The following is a 27,034-nucleotide window of genomic DNA, read 5'->3' on the forward strand; positions in this document are numbered from 1 at the left end:
TTGGACCAAATTCTGGCCACAAATGTTGGCTGGGTTAGTGGTGTGCCCACATGTGAGAGTGGACAACTAGATGTGAAGCCCAGTCACCCAGGCCTCACTCTCAGACGCGCTAGCTGCAGCACCAGCCAAACCCCACCCACGTGGGCAAGTTCCCCACCTGTTAGTAGACATAATGAGCCTAATGGCTCTTTTTTTTTTTTTTATCCAACAGCACAATTTAAATGGGTTGTTGGTTGATCCAACATTCCACGTTCAAATTTTTTATTTTTTATATTTATATATTCATCGAATCTAACGGTTGAGATTGAATATAATCAAATCTAATGGTAAAAAAAAAGATTTAATGACCCAAATTTAGATCCAACAGATAATATAATTATAAAAATTATTTAACTCAAAATTAACTCAAAAACTCTATAATACCTATGTATTTGTTCAAATATCCACACAAAACTCACTATTCTCCTACAATTCTTCCAATTTTTCTTTCTACCATCTTCCAAAACCATTTCTTCCCATTTCCAAATTTTTCAAGATTGAAAAAATCATATTAGAGGTTGTAATTGGTCATTTGAGGAAGATGTTGTTTTATGCTTGACATGAGTTTCTATTAGTGAAGATGGTGCCGTCGGCAAGAATCAAAATAAAAAGGTTTTGTGGGCTAAAATAGTTGATAATATTGGAAGAACGTGCAAAGACAGCACAGCAAGAACAGCACAGCAAGCACAGCAAGGAAAGTGCACTGACAGCCACAGACAACACAGCAAGAACAGCACAGCAAGCACAGCAAGGAAAGTGCACATACAGCACAGCAAGGAACGTGCAAGTGCATGTGTACTGTCAGATTACAAGTGTGTAGGGTGTAAAGCTTTCAGCTTTCTTTGTATTGTGTATAAGTAGCCTTCTCATAAGGCTTTCCTAGATATGAAATCAATTACAATTCAAATCAGAAAAATCAATATGGTATCAGAGCAGGAAAAATAACCTGCTTCTGCATCGCTATTGTATGGCTCAACAACGGAGGTTGAGACCTGAGGAGACTCTGAGTGAAAAGGTGCAGATCAGTGTCAAACTCACATTGTAAATTTCTCCATTCCCAAGTATGCTTTCGCAACAAACTCTGTCAATGGTTCTGGTAGTGACCGTCAGAATCCGAGGTGCATAACTGGAAACCGCTTTCGGAAGAGGCCCAGAGTTTCCAGCAGAGGTCAGAAACCCAGCAACTCAGCTTTCCGAGCCAGACCATCAAGCTCCCACTTTTTCACCTCAAGCTCCCTCTCAAGCTCCAAGACCCACGAGAGTTTCCAGCAGAGGTCAGAAACCCAGCAGCTCAGCTTTCCGAGCCAGACCATCAATACTCGCTGCCGCTGCCAAGCCTAAGGCGAAACCGAAGGCCAAGCCGCAGCTAAGCCAAAAGCTGCTGCTACGAAGCCCAAAGCGGCTGCTCCGGTTAAGTCTAAGCCTGCTGCCAAACCACCAGATTCCTCACCGTAGCTGGGCTTTCTCCTGTACCCAGATCCATACTCGGGTTCCGGTGCCTCATTTTTCCCTTTCTGTACGCTCTTGTGGCTCTGTCTCTCTGTCTATTGTTTTTATTCTAATTGTTTAAAAAAAAAAGAAAAAAAAAGAAAAAAAAAGAAAAAAAAAAGAAAGAAAAAAAAGAAAGAAAAAAAAAAGAAAAAAAAAAAGAAGAAGAAAAAAAAAAAAATTCTTTCTTTATTCTTATAGGTCTTTATATGGCGGAAGAGAATTCTTATTCGTTTGGAGATTCCCAGATACCTTCCTCCTCAACCGTGTCTGAGGTGGATGTCAATCCAAATCAAAGATTAAGCTCGGTCTTGTTAAATGAGTTTAATTACTTACCTTGGTCGAGAGCAGTGAGTCTTGCCCTAGGTGGAAGGTCCAAGCTAGGGTTCATAAATGGAAGCATCGAAGTTCCTGATGTTTCTTCACCAACTTATGAAATCTGGCTTTGCAAGGATCAACTAGTTATGTCATGGCTCCTTAATTCCATGGAACGTAAACTAGCTGAAATATTCAGTTATTCTGAATCATCATTCAAACTATGGCAGACAGTCAAGGAAATGTATGGCAGCCAGAACAATGCTGCACGTGTGTTTCAATTGAAGAAGAACATTTCCAACATACAACAAGAAGGAAAGCCCTTTGTTCAACTTCTAGGCAGCATGAAGAGCATGTGGAATGAGCTGGAAATGTATCGGCCTCACACAACTGAGGCGTCTTTACTACTGAAAAGGGCAGAAGAAGACAAGATATTCCAACTCTTGTCAAGTCTCGATCCAGGATACGAAGACCTACGAAGCCACATACTCATGAACCCCGAACTACCTTCCTTCACCAGCGTATGTGCAACAATCCAACGTGAAGAAGTACGAAGGAAAGTCATGAACACTGGCACAAAGACCAGTGTAACTGAAGCAAGGGCTTATCTAGCCAACGAAAGAAAATACAAAGTGAAGAATCCACACTTAAAGTGCCAACACTGCAACTATACTGGTCACGTTAAGGAGACATGCTGGATTTTACATCCAGAATTAAAGCCAGAGTTCATGAAGGATAACAAGGGCTCACAAAGACTGAACTGTGCACCACATAGAGCCAACAATGCAACTACCTCAACCTCTCATAGGTCTGATGCACTCAAGAGCTTCACTGCAAATCCAGCTGCACTCATAAATGAGTTTGCAGTGTATCTTCAAAGCAAGAAAGAAAGGATTAAGAGTGACCAAACGGTCGGCTTTGAAGATGGAAATTCAATAGCTTTGCTAGGCAAGTTTGCTGGATTTCTGACAGAAACACAACACATGGCCCAAGATGACATGCAAGGTATCATGACTGCTTTTAAAACTGCTCTTAATGTAAATATGATGCATGATTTGTGGATTGTTGATTCGGGTGCCACAGATCATATGACCAACCATGTTTCTAAGTTTCACAAGTTTGAAAAATTTTCAAAACCATCTCAAGTCTCAACTGCCAATGGTGAGAGTTCTAAGGTTTTAGGGAAGGGAAATATCAACTTAATATCGGACAAAATTGAGTCAGTAGCCTTATTTGTTCCTTCTTTTCCATTTTAACTTCTATCTGTGGGAAAAATCACCAATACCTTAAATTGTTTGGCCATTTTCTCTCCTCACAATGTCATTTTTCAGGATTGCCTCACCAAGAAGATGATTGGTGAAGGGTTTTACCTTGATGGCCTCTATTACATATCAAAAAACAGTTCCAGAGGATTTCAAGCCAAGTCCAGTCCTTCCCAAGATAGTCAATTGTGGCATCAACGTTTAGCTCATCCTTCCCAACCTGTTTTATCTTCCTTGTTTCCAAACTTAGGTAATGATTTAATTTCGTGTGAAACATGTCATTTGTCTAAAGCCAATAGATTGCCTTTTACCTCATCTTTATCTAGGACTAGTAAAGTTTTCGAACTAGTTCACTCAGATGTATGGGGACCAACGTTTGAATCTTTTGATGGTTATAAGTATTATGTAACTTTTGTCGATGATTTCTCTAGAGCCACATGCTTGTACCTTTTAAAGTCTAAGAGTGAAGTGATTGAAGTTTTTAAGGATTTTCATAATCTTGTTAAGAACCATTTTTCCTCTCAAATTCAAACCTTAAGATCTGACAATGGCACCGAATATATGTCCCATATCATGTCATTATATTTGAGCAAGCATGGTATCATGCATCAAACCAGTTGTGTCGGCACACCTCAACAAAATGGTGTAGCTGAAAGGAAAAATCGTGACATTCTGGAAAAAACGAGAGCATTAATGTTACAAATGAACGTACCAAAGAGATTTTGGTCACAAGGAGTCATGGCGGCTGTGTACATCATCAATAGACTTCCTAGCCGAGTCTTGGGGTTTAAATCTCCACTTGAAGTCATGAAAGGAAGAAAAATCGACCTTTCACATCTTAGAGTCTTTGGCTGTGTCTGTTTTGTTCATATACAGTCACACCATCGAGATAAGTTGGACCCTAGAGCTCTCAAATGTATTTTTCTTGGTTATTCATCAACACAAAAATGATATAAGTGCTATGATCCTCAACTAAGAAAAATAATTGTATCTAAAGATGTACGATTCCATGAAGCTAACCCTTTTTTCAGCAAATCACATGAAGCCACAAGTCAAGGGGAGTGCATCTTAGACCTAATTCCTCTACCAAGAATCTGTACTTCTACACCTCCCATTGAAGTCAATAATGAAGGTACTCATCCTGATAATTCTGTGCATGATGATGACTCGGTGCATGATGATGACAACGGCAACATAGAAAATCCTCAAGGAGTGGATGACAATTTGAATGAGGATGAGACAAACCTCCTAGTACCTCGACGCAATCCTCGACGTGATAGACAACCTCCCACAAGGTTTCAAGATTTTGTCACATATAAACCGAGGCATCCAATTTCAAATTGCGTGTCGTATCAAAAGGTAACTCCATCTCATGCTGCCTTTCTTAACAACATTTCAAGTCACAGTGAGCCTCAAAACTTTTATGAGGCTAATAATCAAGTTGTGTGGAAAGAAGCAATGAGAGAAGAACTCAAAGCACTAGACCATCACAAAACCTGGAGCATCACCAAACTTCCACAAGGAAAAAAGGCAGTGGGCTGTAAGTGGATCTATAAGATCAAGTTTAATTCTGATGGTTCGATTGAGAGGCATAAAGCCAGGCTGGTGGCTCGAGGATTCACTCAAACATTTGAGGTGGATTACAAGGAAACATTTGCTCCTGTTGCAAAGATGAACTCAGTAAGGGTTCTATTGTCTGTTGCCGTCAATAAAGGTTGGTCTATGTATCAAATAGACGTGAAGAACGCCTTTCTACATGGTGATCTTGAAGAAGAAGTCTATATGAGATTGCCACCAGGACACCCTCAAAGCCAAGAGCCTAATTTGGTGTGTAAGTTACATGAGTCAATTTATGGACTGAAGCAATCACCACGTGCTTGGTATGCAAAACTAAGTACCGTTCTTCATAGCATTGGTTTCAAAAGGAGTAATGCAGATTCATCATTATTTGTTCGCACAAGAGCTGCAAGCAAATTAGTTGTGTTGATATATGTGGATGACTTAATAATTACAGGTGATAATGCTGCTGAAATCACCACACTCAAACAGTCACTTCAACAACAATTTGCGGTTAAAGATCTTGGGGTGTTGAAGTATTTTCTTGGAATCGAAATGGCATCTTCTTACAAGGGACTATTTCTTAATCAACGAAAGTACGTCATGGACCTACTTAAAGATGCCAATATGAGTGATGCCAAGCCTGCACTTACCCCTCTTGATAGCAAGCTCAAGCTTGACTTGGGAGGCACGCCACTTTCGGATATCAGCCTATATCAGAGGCTTGTCGGCAAGCTGATCTACCTAACGATCACTAGACCAGACATCTCACATTCAGTAAGTATTGCCAGTCAGTTCATGCACTCTCCCACCATCGAGCATCTGAACCTTGTCAAAAGAATCTTACGTTACTTAAAAGGGTCTGTTGGTCGTGGCATCCTCATGGCAAAGAATGACAACACTCAAATCATGGGGTACTGTGATGCTGATTGGGCAGGAAACGCAATCGATCGCAAGTCCACCACCGGTTATTGTACCTTTGTTGGTGGAAACTGGTCACGTGGAAGAGCAAGAAACAAACTGTCATCGCAAGATCAAGTGTCGAAGCTGAATATCGTGCAATGCCCTCAACCGCGTGTGAGCTGATATGGCTAAAAGGACTTTTATGTGACTTAGGTGTGTTCACAGCTCAACCAATGACCTTATTTTGTGACAACCAGGCTGCCATGCACATAGCATCAAACCCCGTCTTTCATGAAAGGACGAAGCATATTGAAGTCGACTGTCATTATGTCCGTGAACAAGTACAGTCGCAGGTGATTCAGACACATTATGTAAAAAGCCTCGATTAGCTGGCTGATATATTCACCAAACCTCTGGCTTCTCATCAATTTCAAACACTCCTCTCCAAGCTTGGATCCATCAACCTACTGGATCCAGCTTGAGGGGGAGTATTGGAAGAACGTGCAAAAACAGCACAGCAAGAACAGCACAGCAAGGAAAGTGCACTGACAGCCACAGACAGCACAGCAAGAACAGCACAGCAAGCACAGCAAGGAAAGTGCACATACAGCACAGCAAGGAACGTGCAAGTGCATGTGTACTGTCAGATTACAAGTGTGTAGGGTGTAAAGCTTTCAGCTTTCTTTGTATTGTGTATAAGTAGCCTTCTCATAAGGCTTTCCTAGATATGAAATCAATTACAATTCAAATCAGAAAAATCAATAGATAAGTTCAATGAAAACTCCAACGTCGGCCGAATGAAAGTTGGTGGTGTTTACGATCAGTTGAAGGTTATCAACAAAGCGTGCACTTTATGGTAGGGAAGCTTGGGGGCTGTGGTTAACATGGTCTAGTGGAAGAAGCGCTGCATAAGTGGTGAGTTTCTTTATTGATATTTTATTTGTCATGTACATAATCTTATTTTGCAACTAATTATATTTATGTATTTCTTGCATAGGGTGACAGAGTAATGGCAATTTACAAGACAAGAACTACGCCAAAAAAATCAAGCTTTTAAGTTGCATCATGTTTGGGACATCCTCAAGGATTGTCCGATGTGTGGAACCGATGCGGAACAACAATAGAGAAAATTATTGGTAATGAAGCCGCAAACACAAATAATATCAATAAATGTGTCGATTCGTTGAATAACTTCTTCTTTTGCAAGGTCTCCAAGCAAAATGAATCAAAGAGAAAAGAAAAATTCAAAGATTCAGTTAGTGCAACGATTTCTGCCGGGTGAGGCTCGGTGGACCATCCACAATGTTAGGCACATCCCGGGTTTGTGCGGAATTTGATTTCGGTGGGGCTGTTGGATAAGGAGGGTTATGATCTGTAAGTAGATTGTCGGACGAGGACTTGGAAGCTATCGAAGAGAGGTGAAGAGCTTTTCACGTATGATTTCGAGCTTCCTCCAGGCTTTATCTCGCTTATTCGGTCTGAGTAGTCTGCTGATGAAGATATGCTTAATTAGTTGTGTAGTAAGTAAATTAGTAGTAGTACATTGCTAATCCCGAACCAAGCTCTGCAAGCAGTATGTTAGTGTTTATTAGCCTTTGAATGTTGAATTATCTATGTTTTGTCGCTCCTCCTGAATCAAGCTCTGCAATCAGTATCTTAAGCCTCGTTTGGCACATTGTATAGAGTACCGGATATAACTAATTATACGAAATCGATTGTTTAGTGCGTTTATGTACTAAATAGTTTTCGGATAATTAATCCGGACCCACCAATTTTATACGGTACACGCCCGCTTATCTATATCCTCTCCACAACCTCGGTATTATGAGTCGGGTTCTTCGTTTTTGTCCAACAATCTCTCCCTCGTTGTGCATCGTCCGTGAAGTCCTCCCCATGGACTGGATCTAATCGAAGGACTAACAAGTGCAGCAATGGAAAATATAGAGACTGGATTGGCCATCCCAGAGATTCCATTGCCACCCTTCTCCTTCGTCTCCTCCTCCACTTCTTTGAATTTGGAACTGAAAGTTATGGCAATGATCTGAGATTTCCACCAGCCTTCTCTCTTCTTCATCTCTTGTCTCAATTTGATTTATTGGATTGGCAAAGTTTTTCTTCACTCCGTTCGCGGTGAGGTGTGCGATGTTGACCCAGCCCCTTTCAGACTCTTAAACATAATTAATTCTTATCAATGAATTAATTGTTAGGAATTGAGATTTCCACCACTGTTATCAATAGTATGGTGGCGGTGGTGTTTGTCGGGCGGCGACCTGGGTTTGTTTCTTCTTTCCTCTGGTTCTTTTTGTCGGTTTAATGGATTTTCATTGTTTATTTATTATCTTTTTTTTTCTTCTTTTTATCTTTTATCATTTTTTTAAATTTGATTTTTTATTTTATCATCAAATTTTCATTTTAACATCAATTATTCTGTTATTTTTTTTAAAATATTATAGTTCGGATATTATCTGATATACAGATTAATTCGATGCAGCACCAAACGCCGGATTAATTTAGTCAGTATTATCTGACGACTATTTATCATTTCCAATTGAAATAGTCAGTACAGTCCAAGCTACCAAACGAGGCTTTAGTGTTTATATTAACGTTTTAATGTCGAATTATCCATAACGTTTTAATGTCGAATTATCCATATTGTGTACATTAAGAGCCATAATTTTTTTCTTGAGAGGACTAGCTGAAATTAGTACTATAAATTTATATTTACTTATATAATAATTAATATAAAACAAGAACACAATAAACTATTCTTAAAATTATAACTCTAACCCATAAATTTAAAGATCATATAAGTAGTTAATCTATTAATTAAATCAAAAATAAATAAATAAATTAAGAGCATACAAATGTGACATTCATTGAAAATGACAAGGGAAAGTAAGGAAATATAGAAATAAGGATATAACTGTGGATTTAAAAATTTTATTCTTCTTCTTTTAGTAAGGAGCACGGATAAATTGCATAAGGTAAAGAGGTATTCATCAATTTCCCCCCTGAACTTGTGACCATTGGCCAATTTTCCCCCTCAACTTTAATTTTGGCCAATTTCCCCCTTCAACTCTCATAATTAGTCAATTTCCCCCCTTAATTTGGCCAATTTCCCCCCTCAACTTTCAAAATTATTCAATTTGCACCCTACTGTTAATTTTATTTTATTTTAATTTTCCATCTATTCTTTTCTTAATTTTCAATCTTTCTAATAACTTCCAACAAAGTACTAAAATTAACATAAACTCACCTGCATAATATGGGGTAAAATGTACAAAAACATATTACAATTAGTATGTGATATGGGTTGATTATAAGAAAAAGTTATGAATCGGGCTTAAAGCATGTAGAAGAAGAAATAATAACAAAAAGAAATAATAATCCTAAACTCATGGATCAGACATATTTCAAGAAAATGGGTTATTCTTAATAAGGAGTTGAAAATTATGAATAGACTAGCCATTTTTTCACTAAAGCTCGATTCTCTGCAATTTACTTGAACTTAGCTTTCGCTTTTATAAAGAAAATTGTATTCACATACAAAAATTTACACATCAATCCTTTTCTTTATCAATTATGTATAGTCAAAAATCAAATAAAATTACTCCATACTGATTTATTATGACTAATAATACTATCTATGACAAATTGTAAAATTCTAAATTTTAATCTATTTGTAATAGGATAGAGATATAGGAACATGATTAACATACATCTTATTTAGCTTCTTACATACACTTGTTTAATTATGATCAAATTAAAAAATTAACAGTAGGGTGCAAATTGACTAATTATAAGAGTCAAGGGGGGGGAAATAGGCTAAATTAAAGTTGAGGGGGGAAATTGACTAATTATAAGAGTTGAGGGGGAAAATTGGCCAAAATTAAAGTTGAGGGGGAAAATTGGCTAATGGTCACAAGTTCAGGGGAGAAATTGATGAATACCTCTAAGGTAAATGATTTTTAATATAAAATATATTATTTATTTTCCATCCTCTACTATATGTACATTTATTTATATTGTTCTAAAAGAAGGTAGATTGTTTGCCCTCCTATTTGGATACCATTTTTATTCCCTTTTATTTGTACAGTCATGGTTAAACCATGTCAACATTTTATATTTTTATTATTTTTTATCTTATTATCTTTATAAAAAAATTAATATAAAATGTTAACGTGGTTTAACGTGATCGTACAAAATAAGAGGGGATAAGAATGGCAGCAAAGCAGATAATCTGCCAGTGTTCTAAAAATCGTCTTGGACGGCGTCCAGGCGCTGAGCGTGGGAGGCCCGATGCGCTTTAGGGCAAATCGTTTACAGAAATCGGTGGGGAGTTAGGCGGCCGTCTAGGCTCTCCCTAGGCGGTCTAAGCGATGCTAGGCAGCATCTCTAGGCGGATGAATATCGTCTCCTTCCACAGCTGGCTCTGCAACTTCGGTTTCGAACTCCCTCTTCTACACAGTGTTCTGTTTTCGTCATCGTCTTCTGCTCTCCTCTAATTCATACTATCTCGTTTAAGCAGACTCACATCTGCAGCTCCAACTGAGAAAGGAATTTGAAGAGGAAAATAGAAGAAAATTTGCAAAAGGAGGAAGACGAAACAAAAAATAAAACCAAATAGAAAAGTGTGAGAGGGAAAATGGGAAACGGAAAAAGAAACCCAAAATAAAGGGTTTTCTCTTTTATTTTTTTCTTGATTTGCGGGTTTCCGCTCACCTACGTACTGTTTTTACTGTCATTGTTCACCACTAGCCGTATTATTATCTATACTATTATTAAAAAAACCTTTCTTGTCAACTTTTTTTTTTTTTTCTTAATTTGTTCACACATTATTGATAAAAGAAGGGTAAAATAATAATTTTGTACCTTTTAACAAAATTACATTTATATCTCTATTTTTCTTATTTTATCATTTTTTTTATATTTATTTTTTCAATTTTACCTTCACTTTTGATGCAGAATATTTATATAAAGAGGACAAAACAATAATTATGTAATATTAAAAAAAATGTACTTAGGGTTTAGCACTTATTAAAAAAATTATTCACACATACAAAGTGTGTACTCTCTGCTAGTTAAATATAATAACTTGCTTTCTTTACATTTTTTACACTTAAATCTTTGATAAGGATTCAGGCCTTCGGTAATGTGATAGAGGTGGAGTACATCTTTTGCTCTGGGCTCCAACATTTGGAAGCGGCTTGGGACTGGGAGAGGTGAGTGGAGGGGTCGTAGGCATTTTTCTTAATGTTGTATTAATTTTGCTAACACCAAACCATATTAAAAAATCTCCAAATGAGATGTCAAAATTTAATCCAACGACTAATGGTGAACAATTGAGCCTAAGGATCAAATGATTCAGGACCGTTGAAATTTGATGCAACGACTACAAACAGGGGCCCCTCTAAAAGTTATAATAATTGTAGCTGTTGCATCAAATTTCAACGACTCAGATCATTTGATCCTTAAACTTAGTTTTTTAGATCCGGAGAGGATCTGGGTTCTATCAAAATCTAACTTTTTTTAGGTTAAAATGTTCATAAAAATAAATTAGGATAGCTCATTGTAAGGCTAAGCCCACCCATCCTCTTAGTGTAGATAATATCACTTGTTTAAAAAAAAAAAATGGTACCCTGATACTTTTTTTTTTTTCTTTTCCAAAAACCCCTATGCTGGGCATTCAAATCTTAGGCTCCAAGTCCCACTTTCCTTGTATTTCTCCATGTTTCACATTTCATGGAAGTATCCGATCATGCTCCTTTATTCTAGCTCCACTCCCCTAAATTTAGGATTCATGGGAAGTGGCCCATTGCTTGAGCCTTAATTTTTGCACCCACAATCTTGTGAGATGATCGATGTGAGACCTTTTACTTTATTCAACAATTAATGAATCTCTTTGCACTAAATTGGTGATTTGTGACAGGATTAGAAGAAATTCACTATTGTGTCCTTATTACATTTAAATTTATCTCTTCACTAAGGGTTTGTCTTGAATAATCCGGGCTAGTGAGTAGGTCAACTTTTTATCGTTGAGATTTGTAAGTAAAAAAAAAAATAGTATTTTCTCAATTTAATCTCATTTTTAATACCATTTACTCATTTAGTAGTCCTGTTAAAAAAAAAATTATTAAAGGACAACCCAATCCAAAACAAATAGACCAAAGAAATTCACTAGTCGATCCCCAAAAGCCCAACAAATATTAATAAAATAAAATAAAAAGAATCCCTAGTAGTCTCCTATAAATGGGACCATGACCCGTCCCTAGGGTTTTTTCAAGGGACCAAAACAAAGGGCAAAGGGGGAGAGAGAACGAGAGGCAAAGCAAATATGGAATCAAGCAACAGCGGCATAAAAATCGAGGCCGATCTCGGAAAATCTGGCTTCGGAAAGTGGGGAGACGCATGCTCGCACTGTGGGAAGCTCGATCACGCCCACAAAGATTGCAGGCTGCTGAAGAACAACGTCGGTGCCGCAGACACCATCGAAGTCATCAACGACGCTCTGTTTCTCAGCGTCGACAGCCCCCTTGAATCCTGGATCTTCAGCACCGCCGCCGAGTTCCACTGCTCGCCGCACAAGGGGATTTTCGAGAAGTACACCGCCGGAAACTACGGCAAGGCCTACTTGGGCCTGAACAACAGTTCGCTGGACATTGTCGGGAAAGGCGACGTTCGGGTCAAGTTGCCGGGCGGGGCGAGTTGGATCATCCACAATGTGAAGCACATTCCGGGTTTGGTGCGGAATTTGATTTCGGTGGGGCAGTTGGCGAACGAGGGTTATGCTCTGCAAATGTCTAGCGGGAGCTGGAAGGTACTCAAAGCTGGAGAATTGCTTTTCACTTATGAATTTGTGCTTATTCCGAACATGATCACGGTTGTTACGTCCTCCAGAGATTAGGGTTTATGATCATGTTTCGGGCTTTGGGTTTACGGTTTATAACTACATGGTTTGATGAAGAAGAGCTTGGTTGGTTGGTTAGGTAATTGGTACATTGTCGTTGATCGAAATCGAGCTCTGTTAGAATTATGTGTGAGTGATGATATTAGCTTTTGAACTTCAAATTAACGATGTTAAGTACGCTTTTAATCGAAATGAAATCCCTACTCTTGTCAAGGCTTCCGTTTTTATATTGTTCATGTTGTTCGATTGTGAATTGCTCCCACCGATCACAACTATTATTATGTTTTGTTGCTTCCAAATGGTATACAATGTTTGTAATGGTAGAATTTACCAGTTCTTCAGGCGCGCTTTGCTGCGAAGCGTATAGAATTTTCCTCAAGGCCCTATACCACACGCTTGACCAGGACTGGCGTTTACCAATCAGGGGATTGAACCCTCTGAATTTCTTGCTGCTATTGTCCAAGCAAGTTCTGTGCCCATTGCTGCATTTTCAGCAACGGGTCGAGCATGGAATACTGGTTGTATGTGCTGGGGGAAATGACCGATCCATGGTTTGCTGGAACTGACTGATCGAGAGTGGAATAGCCATCTACTCCATAGCCCCGGCGAACCTGAGTTACGCCATTAGGGAGCCGTCTCCTCCATGGGCATTGTGCAGCCCGGTGGCAAACTTAGTGCAAATTGTACAAGACGGCAATTTGGTGACCATGCGTACGTGGCTTGACTACATGCCGATCGGCAATGCAGCTGGGACTTGGCCTTGAATCTATCGTATAAGAGTTAAATGTAGCAAGTTGATTACATCTCTCGCATAAATGCGTCCTACTTGAGGTTTGTTGTACAATTAGGTTTAATTTTCTTTTCACATAACGAATTAGATTGAATCGAAAAAATAATATGAATGATGGAGCTCAAGGCAATGCTGTTGAAACGTTTCCCATTAACAACAAGGGAGGGTCTGAAATTGAACTGTATATCCATCAAACAGGCTATGAACAGATGCTAAATTATACAAAGCAATAAGCAGGTCCTAATATTATTAAAGAAAGTTAAAATTAAACAATTGGCTGATTACCAAAATAAAAATAATAATAATACTATTTGTTGTGTAAACTCGAACTCAATCTCACGCTGCAGATATTCAAGAGTAGAATTTGAAGTTCTTCGCTTGAAGTATGAGGTTCCTTAATGCCCCGATCGGAGCTAAAAGCATCAGTGACACTCCAACTATGATGCAGAACTGTCATTGCAACAAGCAGCACAAAATTGTTAGTTTCAAAAACGAAAGTATGTGAAGAAAAGAAAAAAAGTTCGCTTTCTTGAGTGCCAAGCTTACCCAATTTGCAAACCAAGAAAGGCCAAACTTCTTTGGTTTGTAGATGATAAGCCACATGATGCAAGGGAGCTGCAAAATGATCGAAAAAAGAAAGTTCAGACGCTTTAATTTACGTGGGAATAGAGAGTTATTGTAAGCTTGGGCAATGATTCCTTACATAGTATGTTGTAGGAGCAAATGCAAATCCTCCGAAGAAACCAAGAAGCCCGCCAAAGAACGGGAATGTAATTCCAACGAACAAGGTGAATGCTGCATCCGCAAATATGAGTATCGATATTATTTACATTGTTGATCACATCTCTTACAATGTAAGGACTTATGTATGAAGTCATTACAAGTTTAAGATTAAATAAATGAGCAGGAAAATGCTACTTACCAACAATCACATTTCGTGTTACGAAGCGAAGGACCAAAGATGGCTTGAATTTCATCTTCTTCAACAGAAATAATTCCGCCATGTCAAACACCGGCATTGCGTAGACCTACATATATGCATTGACGAAACTTGTTATGCAAGAAAAAACACCAACTCATCAGATTTTTTATGCAGATCATAATTTAAAGTAGTAGTGTACCTGATAACTTCCAATGACATGAACAACAACAAAGCAATTCGCAAGAACGATAAGCCAAGCAGGCTTCTCCAATGATATGAGGATATTATCCTCGACGTGGTTTCCAAACACCCAGTATCCGATGAGAGCCACAGGGAAATAGCACATTGCGACCACAATGTAAGCAAGAACGACCCCCTTCCACATTGGTTTTTTGGACGGCTTTTCAGGCGTGGAAGGAATCGTTGCTTGAATCTCCAAAACCACATTGTGGCCAGCAAAAGCAAAAGCTACGTCTCCCAAAGCACTAAAGAAGTTGAACGTATTCCCTGCAGGGGTTGAAGCCCTGGGACCATACTGCACTTGTGGCTCCACCCCTTTGTGCAGAGAAGCTCCCCAAGCAATGGTAGAGTAGCTGTTGAATTGGACAAGGAGTCACAGTTAAAAACGACATCGACTAACCAAATTCTGCAGATTAATTTGTAGGCAGACGGAATTTGAACCTTTTTAGTTTTACGCTAAATGGATTAAGAGAAGTTTCTTGATTTTTAACCGAATACAAATTACTTCGAACATGAGCATTCCAAATTGGATTACTTCGAACACGTTCATGTAAGTTTTTCTTGCCAATATGATTCGTCAAGCAGGTGGAGTTGCATATATCTTTTCAAAAACAGAATTGTTATTAGAACTTCAAAAACGTCATTCTGCACTACTCTTACTCTTCAATTTTTTACAAAGTGGAAGAGAGCGGGTAAACCTTTCCTGAGTGCAAACAGCAGATCCCTAAAAAAGTTAAAAAAAAGAAAAAGAAAGAAATATATATACACACCTCAATGACATGACAGCAGCGGCAAGAGAAACACTAGCAATGGAATTGAGGCTAGGAAGGTGGGAGAGAACAAAGTGAACAGATGCAAAGATCATGATGAAGTAGCTGGTTTTGATAGGCTTACAGTCAGGGCACACAGTGCTGTGAATCTTCTTCAAGGAATTGCCACCTGTAATCATATAAACTATGCAAGTTCCAAGTTCCACCATCAGTTGCTGGGGCACCACAATGTAAAGCCCTAGCTTTTCCCCAAAGGCATGTTGCCCTAACTCATGGTACCTATCAAACCTCTTGCCAGGTACAATTTCATGCATTTCTACCATCTGCCATAAGGTGTAGAGTGTAATTATCCACGAGAGAACCAGCACTGCAACTCCAGGGCCCCTAGTACAAGAAACACATAAAAACTTATTAGATGGGGGTGTCCTCGCTCTTTGTGTTAATATTACGTTTTTTTTTTTTTTTTTTTTAACACGAGATTAAGCGGTTAGGAGCATTCATCAATGCAACTCAGGGATTGTACAGTTTGTCTACAAGAGGCTATAGCCCAGGTACGTAGCTATTCAAGGAAAATAAAAATTATATCTTGTGAATGAAGTTCACCCAAATAAGCTAGTGGGTTAATCCAATTGGTAAGGCAATGTGCTCGCCTCTTTGCACTTGAGTTCGAATTTCCTTTTTTGTCGATAGATGTAGTTTAGAATAAAAGAAAATTATCCCTTTAGAAAAATGCTGAGGAGAATCCCTTGATTAAAACACACAGATTTGATTCTTAATTCTAACTCTATATTTCATAATATCTTTAAGATTTTCCCTTGATATGTCTCCCAGAATTCATATTAGCAACCAACGAGCCACCCTTGGAAAACATATAAACATTGATCATATATGTTATTTTCTCATAGAGATGGTGAGAAAGTAATGAAACTATATATATATATATGTGTGTGTGTGTGTGTGTGTGTGTATGTATGTATAGGTTACTTACCATCCAAGGTGAGACATGGCATAGGGGAGGCCAAGAACACCAGCACCAACCATGGCAGTGACATTGTGGAATGCCGAATACCACCACGTCGCGTTCCGCGATTTCGTGATCGGCAGCCACTCGTTGATATCTAGCACCTCCTTCTGCTGCTCCTCCTCTCTAATTTCTCCACTTCCTCCCATCTTTTTTTTTGTCACAGATAAATCTCAGTGACAGCAAAAAATCACAAATATTAATCCCACAAATCTCCTTTTCCGGATGGAAAACAAACAATTAGGTCACTAACCCAGTACAATTACGCGACTGATTACTTCGAGCTTGTTTCCTAATTAAATTGAAATTGTGTACAGCGGTGCTAATTAACTAATATTCTGATTGAAGGAATTTCAGTCGCCCGATTGAAAAAACCTGATTTACCCTCTTGATTTTTCACTGCAAGAAACACAGCGGAAAATTTTCAGAATTTTTTTTCGAAAAAGAGGGCTGTGGAATCTGGAGCGTATCTTTATTCAACGAGTCATTGTATTTGAAATTTCCTGTCCCAAAATCTACAATCCTGATTGTCTTGGGACAGGTGTCAAGCGCTCGTGCAATCTGCTCTAAATTTGATGCTTGATCGAAGGCAAAGATCTTTCCAAAAGGATCAAGTCAAAGTAGGAAAGGTCAAGAGAGAGAGAGAACGAGAGGGGAGAGAGAGAGAGAGAGAGAGAGAGAGAGAGAGGAGGGAATGAAGGACGAAACAGTTTTAAAAGATGAAATGCAAGACTCCCCTCACATTAGCTATTTATTCAGGAATTTACGGTCGTCAACCGTCGGAGGTTCGGTTTGGACAGCCACGCGATGTAACTGTATGCAGAAGCTGCATACACCAACCACGGAGATTCTGTTTCAACAACCATCCACGCGCTTACTGTATGTAGAAACTGCATACATCAAACGCGTGGACGATTGTTATTAACGTTTGTAACAAAACTGTGAGTCAGTTGCAAGTGTACATCTCGCATTAGTCACCGATTCAGGAATCAGAGTTGTCAACCGCCGGAGTTTCGTTTAATTTGGACAGCCGTTCACGTGCTTTAAGCGTACTTGGAAGATGCATGCACTGATCACGTGGACGACGGTTCATAATATTTGTAACAAATCCAAAGCTAAAAACACTTGACTGCAGAAAATGAAAAATCTATACAAAGTATCACTGTGGTTTACAATGGAGTGAAAGCAACCTGAGAGACAAATTGCGCTAAAAAAGCATCCGATTACATAGCAGGAGACCGCCGGAACTAATTCTCTGTTGTTGTTTCAACCTTTCGAAGAGAAAATCGTCATTGTTCTTAAGATGGAGATACTCATCCATGTCAAAGCATGAACCATTTGACCCACTGAGGCGTGAGTGGCACTCGTAGCTTCTATATCCTCCCACTTTACTTCCTGTATCTTCCATGTTAATTGACAGGGCGTTGATTATTCCAGGGCTCCAGCTTCCATGACTGCTAGCAGATTGATTACTTTGATCTTGCGCATTTGTCACTCCCTGAAAATCGAAATGATAAGAAGAGAACATCACGAACCATCCCAATATTAGTCGAAACGGATTTGACAGATAAGACTGCATTTCAATACTGTCCAGATGCTAGAACTTATAATCCCAAGATGAGCTAATCAGTTATTACCTTTGGTTCGTTCTTCTTCTTGCATCCTATTGGAGTAGCATCGTTACTAGTCTCCCACTGCAACCAAGGTAGTGCAACTCCATCCATCGCAACAGGAGGAGGAGTAGACAAAGCTGGACTCTGATAAGATTCGTGCTTTGTTATTCCTCCTATGCTTGAACTTGTATCGCTCCTTTCCCCATCAATTGATGATATATCCGTGTCTTCCACATTTGAAATGAAATCCTCAATGTATCTCTCCGCCTCCTCAGTCAGTCGCTTAGACACTCTACCTCTGTCGTTACTCCTCTGCAAAAGTGAAAAGCAGGAGGTAAATAACAAAGTAAAACAAAGACAATAAATCCGAAGAAAGACACAGTAACATGTAAATGTGCAGTGTGTTTCAGACAGAATGGTACCCTTCTGGTTCTTGATGGTCTGTCTGCAGCAACAATGTTCTTTGGCTCGGGAAGCAGTTCTTTGACAATCTCAGAGAGCTCCCTACTATGTTGTTCCTCCTGTACTATTTCAGCTAATAAATCTTGTTTTCGTTTTTCTGACTGTCAATACATGGAAAAAAGAAAAATATGATTGTCAGTACTAGTAGCCAAACTTCTTTCAAATGACATATGATGCACAGTAGTTGCATTCAACATTCTCGCCCAGAATAATAAATATTAACATGGCAGTTTGGCACCCCCGGTTAACAACTTCAATAAAAACCGATAATAATCTGCCCTTTATATCCATACAATCAAGGCCATACTCTTACTTAACTAAACTAAGCCTTTATAGTAACGTTAATACCTGTTCCAATTTGGAGGAGTAATTCTTCCTGATCGAAGAAACAGCCTGAAGTACATCTTTCCTGTTAGAACGTAAATCACCAGGTGCTGAAACAGTAGATTTAGTTTTCTCACTTGCCTGAATAAGATAATATAGAACCAAGTTTAGGAAGCATAACACAGGAAGAGAAAACTCTAAAATCAAATAGGGATGAAACAAATGTCAACAACAATATAAAGAACGCTAAATACGGACTAGTTCAAGTTCTGTCCGGATCTCTTCCACAGCATATCTAAGTTCTTTCTGCATTACTTAATAAAATCCATTTTTAACATCATTACCAGCAGGGTGCTCTACCTAAAGGGTGACAAATAATTAAAAAATAAACGACTAATATGAATGAGCTACACTGCGGTCATCATCATAACATAAAGAACTAAAACAAAAGAACTACAGCTGGGGTGTTATCATTAGATAAGTGTTCAACATTAAACCTTCTCTGAATATACAGCTCGGATAGTTTTCTCCACTCCATTTTTGTTGGAATAAGCATCCCTCCCCTCATCATCTGTTAGGACCGAAGACTGGCTCTGAAAGGTCCAAACAAAACGTCTCAAAACGTAGTTCAAAAAACATTAAACAGCATAAAATGAAAATACCAAAACTTGAAGAAGTCAGACTTACAGAGTAACCCTCATGGCACTTAAAATCTTTCTGGCTAAGAGATCTCCTCAATCCCAGTCTAAAATTTGAATCAGTTGACTTGCGGGACAAGGGTGTCTGATTGTTTCCACTAATGAAGTTCCTCGACTTAGAGGTGCTGCGAATGTGGGTATGATCTAGATCACTCTGTCATTAAAAATACAACAAATAAACTCACAGATAAATGAGCGGTAGAATTACACTAATCCGACAAAGCTAACAAGGATCGTTTAATTTTAACAGTTTAAGATATGCATTATATCAATTCCTTCAATCACGATACTTGTTCAATGGCCTTATACTGTCTAAACCATCTTTAATTACACATTTCTAATTGTAATTTTAATTCGAATTAGCAGTAGTTTAAAAATAAATAGTATCCAAAACGTTTTACAATGTGCATTAAATCAAATAAATCAAAATTCAACGGGAAACTAAAAGCATAAGAACACAAATTCTCACCTCAGAATCGCTCATCTGATACCGAGCAACCGAAACCGATCGCCTTCGGCTCGAAATACCCTTACTTTCCGAAACTACCCTTCCTCCAGCTGAGTTAGTACCAGCGCTGCCCCTCACATCACCACTACCACCACCAACTCTCGGACCGTGCCTCGACACCGACCTCCCTCGTCTATGCAAGGCACTGGCAGCAGGAGTAGCTTCGGAGCTCCGCGCAACCGAGCGGCCTCGGTCGGCGGAGGAGTCGAATAGCTCGACGGCGAGGTCATCGAGGCTGATCTCCGGGAATCCCGAGCCTCTGACCGTGTTGACAAACCTCCCTCTGCTGGGAACCGGTGTTTCATCGTAATCGTCTCCCGCCGGCTTCCGCTCCGGCAACCCGCGCGAGAAGCAGCTCAGGCTCCGGGAGCGCCGGTGAGACGACTTCCGATTCGACGAAGCGGAGTCTTCCGCCGGAGCTATGGATGCTCCGATCGGCGTCCGCTTCGTCGTTGATTTGAACGCCGAGGTCGCCATTCCCGATACGAATCGAACAAAACAAAGAAAGCAAATGTTTAATCACATTTTACAAATTTGATAAATTCACATTTAGAAGGTGAAGATTTAGGGTTTGAAGGTAAGCAATCTGAAGGTTGTCAAAGAAAACGACGGATGCAGATTGTAGAGAGAGAAAGAGAGAAGAGAGAGAGCTCACGAGGTAGCTGAGAAAGTGACGTCAGAGCGAGAGAGAGGTTTAGGGGGGGAAAGATGGGCGGATAGATCGACAATTGGGGAGAATTTGAATGACGGAGTACGTTGGGTTTAAGGACTCACGTGGATTGGGCCGGACGGACATTAATTTCCAATCTTTTATTATTTTCTCGACGGGCTTTTTGTTTTATTTTTATTATTTATTTTTGGATATACTGTTCTGGCAGATTGTTCCACTTGTCAATTTGTGAGTGAATTCGTCGGGGAGTAGGATTCTAACCCATCTCTCTTCTTCCATCCATTCATGTTTAAACAATTGTAATTACGCCACGTTTACATCTTATTTTAAATTTTTTATATAAAAAATAAGACAAAAAGAATAGTGTGAGAAGAGAGGATGGAAGGAAAGGGATCATATTTAAACGATTGTAATTACGCCATGTTAACATTTTATTTTCCTTAAAAGCAGCTTTAAGATCCAAATTTTCAATTGCTAAGTAGAATATGACAATTAAAATTCCTAAAATAGCCCAAAGATTAATATTTTTAAGCTTAAAGATCCAAAACTCTCCATATATTATAGCCTAAGAAAGTCTTGTACTTGGCTTCGCCAGTGTTTAGTACGAAATGTGTATTAAATTAAAATGTGAGAAATTATTCTAATTTCTGACTTCTTATGCGTTTACACACAAATACATAATTAAAAAAAGCTTGCTGCTTAATCTATAATCCAAACCTTAAAATAAATAAAATAATAATAATAATAATAACCAAAAATTATTATGACATAATTTCCCACTCGCAATAGGGAAAATCAAAGAATTGAAAAAGGAATGGAAAAGTGGTTAGAGGATCAAACGCTCCACTTGATGAATCTGATTCTTCATTGCAAATTACAAATTTTCGGATTCTTTTATGTTGATAAACGCAGGAACTTAGCTCAAGAATCGGATTCTTAATCCACATTCCCATTCCAAGTAAACCTCGTTTTAATAAATTTTATGACGAATTCAAACACTTCTCCTTGCCTAGAAATTTTTCAAGAACTTGCCGGCCCGGAAAGCGACAGTTCTACTGAATAAAGTTTTTAATCTTTTGTTGACTACATAAAGTTTTATGAAGTGATAAACCGACGACATATTTACATCAAAGTAATCGAAATAAAAAAGCGTAATTGAGTTTCGATTCTGGATACTCCATTGTTATTCAAATACTGGTAAATCAAAAGTTTAGTGGGGCCCTTGAATTCCCTACAATTTGACGGTAATTGAATTCCAGATTATAAAATATGAAACGTATTAATAAATGAGCCATGAGAGTTATAAAACATGAAATGTCTGAACCAAAACAAATATAAAGCGAAGAACATAACAAGGCATGGAACAATCTCACGTCCACCACAAAACTTAAAAACTTGGGGCAAAATTCATCACCCCCATGACACTCAACCTAAATAAGCTACCACCCCTTTCGGGATACACGATTTATTTTTGCACACTGCATTTTACTTACTAACATGAAGGGAAACGTTCACCGATGCGCCTAAATCGGCAAGTCTTCGTCTGGCTGCCTTAAGCAAGATCAACAGATGCGATGTAGGAAATCAGATCGACCACACGGCAGCTACAAAATCATCAAATTAAGCAAACAATATGAGAAAGATTACCAACACATTTAAACACTACAAAACCGAGTAAGATGATGTTCTAGAGTAAGGCCGTGGCGTATAAGTTATAACACGAAGGCGGTGTTTATTACCTATATCCCCACTCGTTGTCATACCACGAGATCAGCTTGATGAAATTATCGTTCAAAGCAATTCCGGCTTTTGCGTCAAAAATACTTGACCTGCACCATCAAGATGAAAACATCAGATTTGAGTACATTGCCGCTACCAGCAGCAGACAGGCACGAAAAGATGGAGGTTCAATCTTCAAAACAAAGCCTTCTTTTCTCAATCACCATTAGAAATCGATCCTTTTTTTTGCGTATCTTAAAGAACAGACCGCGCCCCAAACGTCCATCCATTCCATATCCACAATTTCAGACAGAAATTCAAAGTACGAAGTTTATCATTGTGTACCTGCTGTCGCCCACAAGGTCGGTGGAAACCACATCATCTTCGGTGTAACCCAGGATTCCGTTCAGTTTCCCCTCAGACTCCTCCCTGTGGAGCATCAAATAAAATCGAAAGAGAAAAGAACATCAATCAGATAACGTTGCATAGACACGGTTTGGTAGTATTTTCTAAAATATTATAGCAAGAAAACTCTTCTGTTCCCTTACTTGATAGCAGCTTTTACTTCATCATAAGTAGCTGCTTTTGCCAGCCTCACTGTAAGGTCAACCACCGAGACATCGACAGTAGGAACACGGAATGCCATTCCCGTCAATTTTCCGTTCAGGTCAGGCAGCACTTTACCAACAGCCTTCACAAACCAAAATACGTAATTAGTTTTCATGCTCGCAAGTAAATTACAAACACTCGAAAGAGAAAAAAGTGCTCACAACCGAACTATAACATCATAGAGGTTAAATATCTGTTTTTACCTTTGCAGCTCCAGTACTGCTGGGAATGATGTTGAATGAAGCTGCCCTTCCACCTCTCCAATCCTTCGAAGAAGGTCCATCAACAGTTTTCTGGGTGGCTGAATCATGGTAACAGAAAAAGCGAAATGAACATACGAAACAAAACCGAAAAAGCAGAATAATTGCAAAGCAAACTCCGACCAAGAACCCACCAGTAATGGAGTGAACTGTGGTCATCAGACCCTCCACAATACCGAATCTATCATGAATAACCTACAAAATTAAACATAATCACCATAAGACATCAAATTCTTCCGTCAATTTAATGCCTTTGAGAAACAAAAACATATAAAATCAGAGAGATATAAACCTTCGCAAGGGGGGCAAGGCAGTTGGTGGTGCAACTAGCATTGGAAACAATATCAAGATCTTTCATGTAGTCCTTCTCATTGACACCGACAACGAACATAGGAGCGTCTTTGCTGGGGGCTGAAATGATAACTTTCTTAGCTCCACCCTGATAGTAGAACAAAGAAACTCCGTTAAGCAATCAACAAATGACCACAACACATTCACCCGAAACCAAAAACTTCAGAAAATAGCAGATAAAATGCAAGATAACCCTTCAAATCAGATGGGGAAAAGCAATTTTAATAAACAAACAAACGAATTCTAGCATAAACCAACTCCATACTAATCCAATAGTTAAAAGGGCCATAAAACAGAGAATTACATGTTATCCCGCCATAACCACCCGGTAAAAAACCAATTTCTAGCATCAGAAACTCCAAACTTCAAAACTCAATTGGAAAAAGCAAAATCTCGTCATTAACGAGAGGAATTTACATGTTACCTCACCATAACCACCCAGTAACAAACCAAAATTTTGATATTAATATGCAGCAAACATAACATAACATATCCTATCAATGAAATTCTGTACATAAGATATATATACCACCAAATTACACAAAATTTCGAAACTAACAAATGATATTACAGGTTATGGATATAAATCACAAAACATAAGCGTTCAAGCAAAGTTCAAAAACTGAATACGTAATTTGCCAACCTTCAGATGGGCAGCAGCCTTTTCCTTGTCGGTGAAAACACCGGTCGACTCAACGATGTACTCAGCTCCGCTCCCGGACCACGGGATCTCCACCGGGTCTCTAAACATTTTGCATTGCATACATAACAATATAATCACACGTTCAAAAAATTCTCTTACTGAATTTCATACAAAACTAAACTATTTTTAGGCGGGAATTGTATAATATACCTGACAGCAAAAATAGAGACGGGCTTGTCACCAAAGAGAAGGGTGTCTGCGTTCTTCAGCTTCACATCGTTATGCTTCCAGCGGCCGTGGACGGTGTCGTAGTTGAACATGTACACCTGCCACGCACACACACAAATAAATAAATAAACCAGTAACCATACTTGGTCAACTAATCGGACGGCTCAGAACTCCGATCAAATATACTTGGACGATCACGATCACTTCAAAATAAAAAGCACAAAATACAAACTATCAACTCAAAAGCAAAGGAGCCACTTGATACCATGAACTAGTAAGTGGAAAGTTTTAGATTACGAGTTTGTAACCAGCTTTTAACTTATTGTAAATATATCATTGTATTTAGAAAGTACAAACGAAAGGAATGAAACAAAACCATGTAGTCGCCGGTGATGAAGGGATCGTTAATGGCGACGAGTTCGATATCCTCTCTCTGCAGAGCAATTCTAGCGACCAACCTTCCGATCCTTCCAAATCCTAATTTCCGAAAAACAATTGAAAAACCATAAATAAATAAAAATTGATCGAATTTGCATCAATTTATACGAGAAAAAAAAAGGCGGGAAAATTGAAAATACCATTGATTCCGACCTTGATCTTCCCTGCAACAAAATAAAATTTCAGATTAAATAAATGTCGCGTATAAATTAAATCGAATAGAAATTACACCAAAAAAAATAGGGAGTATGAAAATATTATCAAACTGTTTACCCATGCGAGCAGATTGGATAAAAAATTTGAGTAAAAAAAAATGAGAGAGAGTGAGCGAAGTGTGGAGTGAGCGACACCAAAGAGATGTGGTAAGTTTTATATATAAGGGCGGGGCAATGGGAGACCGGAATAGCCGGTTACTAGCATGCTGGTGGCGGTCTCTGATGCTCAATGCAGCGCCCGCGTGATGGATCGTTAGATTCGGTCGTCCTGGTAATCAGAGACTCAAGTGATTTATATCGAGCGTTGGATTGTGCGTCAGGATGAAAGGTCATGTTGTAGCGGTACTTTGATTTTAGGCGCTTTCGGGAAGGTCAGGGAATCCCGGAATTGTAATAATTTGCTTTCGTGAAGAAAAAAGATAGAAGTAGGGGATGGTTTGGATGCTACGTTAGGTTTTAGTGCCCAAGTGTCTTCCCCATATTTTCCTAGTGCGTTCAGAATATTAAATCAGATCAACTTTTTATCTTTTATGCAAAGTTACAATAACAAAAGGTAATATTAGGAATATCAAAATTTTAAATTAAAAATTTATAAATTAAATGATATGTCATCAATAGAAGATAAATACGTTAATCAACACTTAAGTAATAATCCAATCATCAAAAATCACATCATTTGGTTTGTACATTTTGTTTAAAAAATTTGGTCTCCCTAACATTATCCATAACTTCATTCCACTACAAGAGGTTGGTTATATAAATTCTAGAAACTTATTGTGTACGGTGTTGCATCAAGTCTTCTGTCAACTCTAGGTATTCTATATTTTTGTTTGTAGTCTATTTCAAAGTCTTTACAGGTTATCTTCTACCCATCTTAACCGATTTTTTCTCATCATGTTCAATTGGACCCATCTCTACTTAGCATGGATATCCTTGTTCTTAATCCTTTTTTTTGTTTTGTGGGTCCACGCATTCAATAAAGCATCCTTATCTCCACTGTAGTCATTTTTTGCAAGTGTTGCATTTTAACCGTCTAACATTTTGTGCTATAAAACATCGCGGATCTTATTGTCGTCCTAAATCAATCGAAATGGAACAAATCTTTTTTTTTTTTTTTTTTCTGTTCTAGTTATGTAACAATTTTTTTGTCAAATTATGCAAAGATATTTGGTGTGATAGACAGGACGGAATCACGCAATGAATTAAAGTATTGTACACATCATCCACATATGTCAAATTTTAAACCATTTCTTTATATATAAAAATACTACTAAACCGTAGTTTTAAAGATGATCTTAAATCTCTTGGCATTTGACTGAGAAGTTTGGTTGAGGAGAGATTCTTGGGCATGCATGGTTGCCCACATAGAGTGTTGTTACACAAATATTATTAGCACGGGGTCTGAGATGGCAGTATCCATATAGCCACCAAATTAACCATCGATTTAATAAAAGTTTCGGTTTATCCGTCCACATACTCAAATAATTATATCCAAATCTTCTTCAAACGGTTCTCTAGCTCCGATGAGACTAAAATATAAGGAGTTTCTTGTTTTGTGAAGTTAACTAAATATACCAAGCAATCAGTCGACATGATCAAAGATTTTATGTGTTCAGATTTGTATTTGTTTCATGTATATTAGCACATCATTTAGATGGTAAATGGTAAATTCAGTTAAATTGATGTTTCAAAGTGATTGATCACCTAATATATATATATATATATATATATATAGGCACAATTTAGCAGTATGTTTATCATTATCTTGTGTTATATATGGCAACGAACCCTTTTACCAATTATGTATGGATAGCTATTTAGAACTTGTGAACATGACACTGTAACCGACAAAACTGCCTTTTTCATGCAGTATGGATTGTGCTATTGTTAGAAAAACTCAGACGTTTTATCACGTACAATCCAAAAAAAAAAAAATTTTGGTCGAAAGAAACCAAAATTATCTAAACAGAATAAAATATATTAGTCAATTCAAAACAAGAAAAAGGATTTTATTTTTTATTTTTTGATCATTGAACAAGAAAAAGACATTGAGGACAAGGAAAATGACTTATTGGTTGCAGC

At 38.3% G+C, this 27,034-nt stretch overlaps 3 protein-coding genes across 4 annotated transcripts; all 3 read right to left on the reverse strand.

The window, feature by feature from the left end:
* Positions 1-12,195: 12,195 nt before the first annotated feature.
* On the reverse strand, positions 12,196-16,664 carry LOC103929124 (lysine histidine transporter 1-like). The gene is made up of 7 exons (XM_009338275.3): positions 16,182-16,664; positions 15,194-15,577; positions 14,383-14,776; positions 14,184-14,289; positions 13,965-14,056; positions 13,808-13,876; positions 12,196-13,711 (listed from the first exon to the last, which is right to left on the reverse strand). Exons 1-7 carry the CDS (start codon positions 16,361-16,363, stop codon positions 13,613-13,615), a joined length of 1,326 nt encoding a protein of 441 aa, XP_009336550.2. The 5' UTR covers positions 16,364-16,664; the 3' UTR covers positions 12,196-13,612.
* Positions 16,665-17,326: 662 nt separating this feature from the next.
* Positions 17,327-20,850, reverse strand: LOC103929123. Of its 2 annotated transcripts, none has more exons than XM_018642989.2 (7): positions 19,781-20,850; positions 19,301-19,465; positions 19,111-19,206; positions 18,638-18,754; positions 18,250-18,390; positions 17,852-18,139; positions 17,327-17,712 (listed from the first exon to the last, which is right to left on the reverse strand). In XM_018642989.2, exons 1-7 carry the CDS (start codon positions 20,294-20,296, stop codon positions 17,422-17,424), a joined length of 1,614 nt encoding a protein of 537 aa, XP_018498505.2. In that variant the 5' UTR covers positions 20,297-20,850; the 3' UTR covers positions 17,327-17,421. The 2 variants fall into 2 exon arrangements, with proteins under 2 accessions (XP_018498505.2, XP_009336549.2); XM_009338274.3 differs by having other exon boundaries at positions 18,638-18,757.
* Positions 20,851-21,804: 954 nt separating this feature from the next.
* On the reverse strand, positions 21,805-25,141 carry LOC103929122 (glyceraldehyde-3-phosphate dehydrogenase, cytosolic). The gene is made up of 12 exons (XM_009338272.2): positions 25,011-25,141; positions 24,878-24,901; positions 24,676-24,776; positions 24,282-24,397; positions 24,072-24,171; positions 23,370-23,516; positions 23,212-23,272; positions 23,021-23,118; positions 22,757-22,899; positions 22,554-22,637; positions 22,229-22,318; positions 21,805-22,093 (listed from the first exon to the last, which is right to left on the reverse strand). Exons 1-12 carry the CDS (start codon positions 25,012-25,014, stop codon positions 22,042-22,044), a joined length of 1,020 nt encoding a protein of 339 aa, XP_009336547.1. The 5' UTR covers positions 25,015-25,141; the 3' UTR covers positions 21,805-22,041.
* Positions 25,142-27,034: the final 1,893 nt, after the last annotated feature.

This window comes from the organism of the source record quoted next, unplaced genomic scaffold, assembly GCF_019419815.1.
Source record: "Pyrus x bretschneideri cultivar Hongxiangsu unplaced genomic scaffold, Pyrus_bretschneideri_v1 Contig3, whole genome shotgun sequence".
NCBI classification, from domain to species: Eukaryota; Viridiplantae; Streptophyta; class Magnoliopsida; order Rosales; family Rosaceae; genus Pyrus; species Pyrus x bretschneideri.

Excerpts from the sequence above, each read along its gene's own strand:
- LOC103929124 (XM_009338275.3), bottom strand. The coding sequence starts at position 16,363 with ATGGGAGGAAGTGGAGAAATTAGAGAGGAGGAGCAGCAGAAGGAGGTG. Across the intron at positions 15,578-16,181 it reads GCCATGTCTCACCTTGGATG|GGGCCCTGGAGTTGCAGTGC; the intron begins GTAAGTAACCTA and ends TTCTTGTACTAG. Across the intron at positions 14,290-14,382 it reads ATGTCATTGGAAGTTATCAG|GTCTACGCAATGCCGGTGTT; the intron begins GTACACTACTAC and ends GCATATATGTAG.
- LOC103929123 (XM_009338274.3), bottom strand. The coding sequence starts at position 20,296 with ATGGCGACCTCGGCGTTCAAATCAACGACGAAGCGGACGCCGATCGGA. Across the intron at positions 19,207-19,300 it reads AGTGCCATGAGGGTTACTCT|AGCCAGTCTTCGGTCCTAAC; the intron begins GTAAGTCTGACT and ends TGGACCTTTCAG. Across the intron at positions 17,713-17,851 it reads AGAAGAAGAACGAACCAAAG|GGAGTGACAAATGCGCAAGA; the intron begins GTAATAACTGAT and ends TTCGATTTTCAG.
- LOC103929122 (XM_009338272.2), bottom strand. Across the intron at positions 23,273-23,369 it reads GCCTTGCCCCCCTTGCGAAG|GTTATTCATGATAGATTCGG; the intron begins GTTTATATCTCT and ends TTAATTTTGTAG. Across the intron at positions 22,638-22,756 it reads GAAGTAAAAGCTGCTATCAA|GGAGGAGTCTGAGGGGAAAC; the intron begins GTAAGGGAACAG and ends GATGCTCCACAG.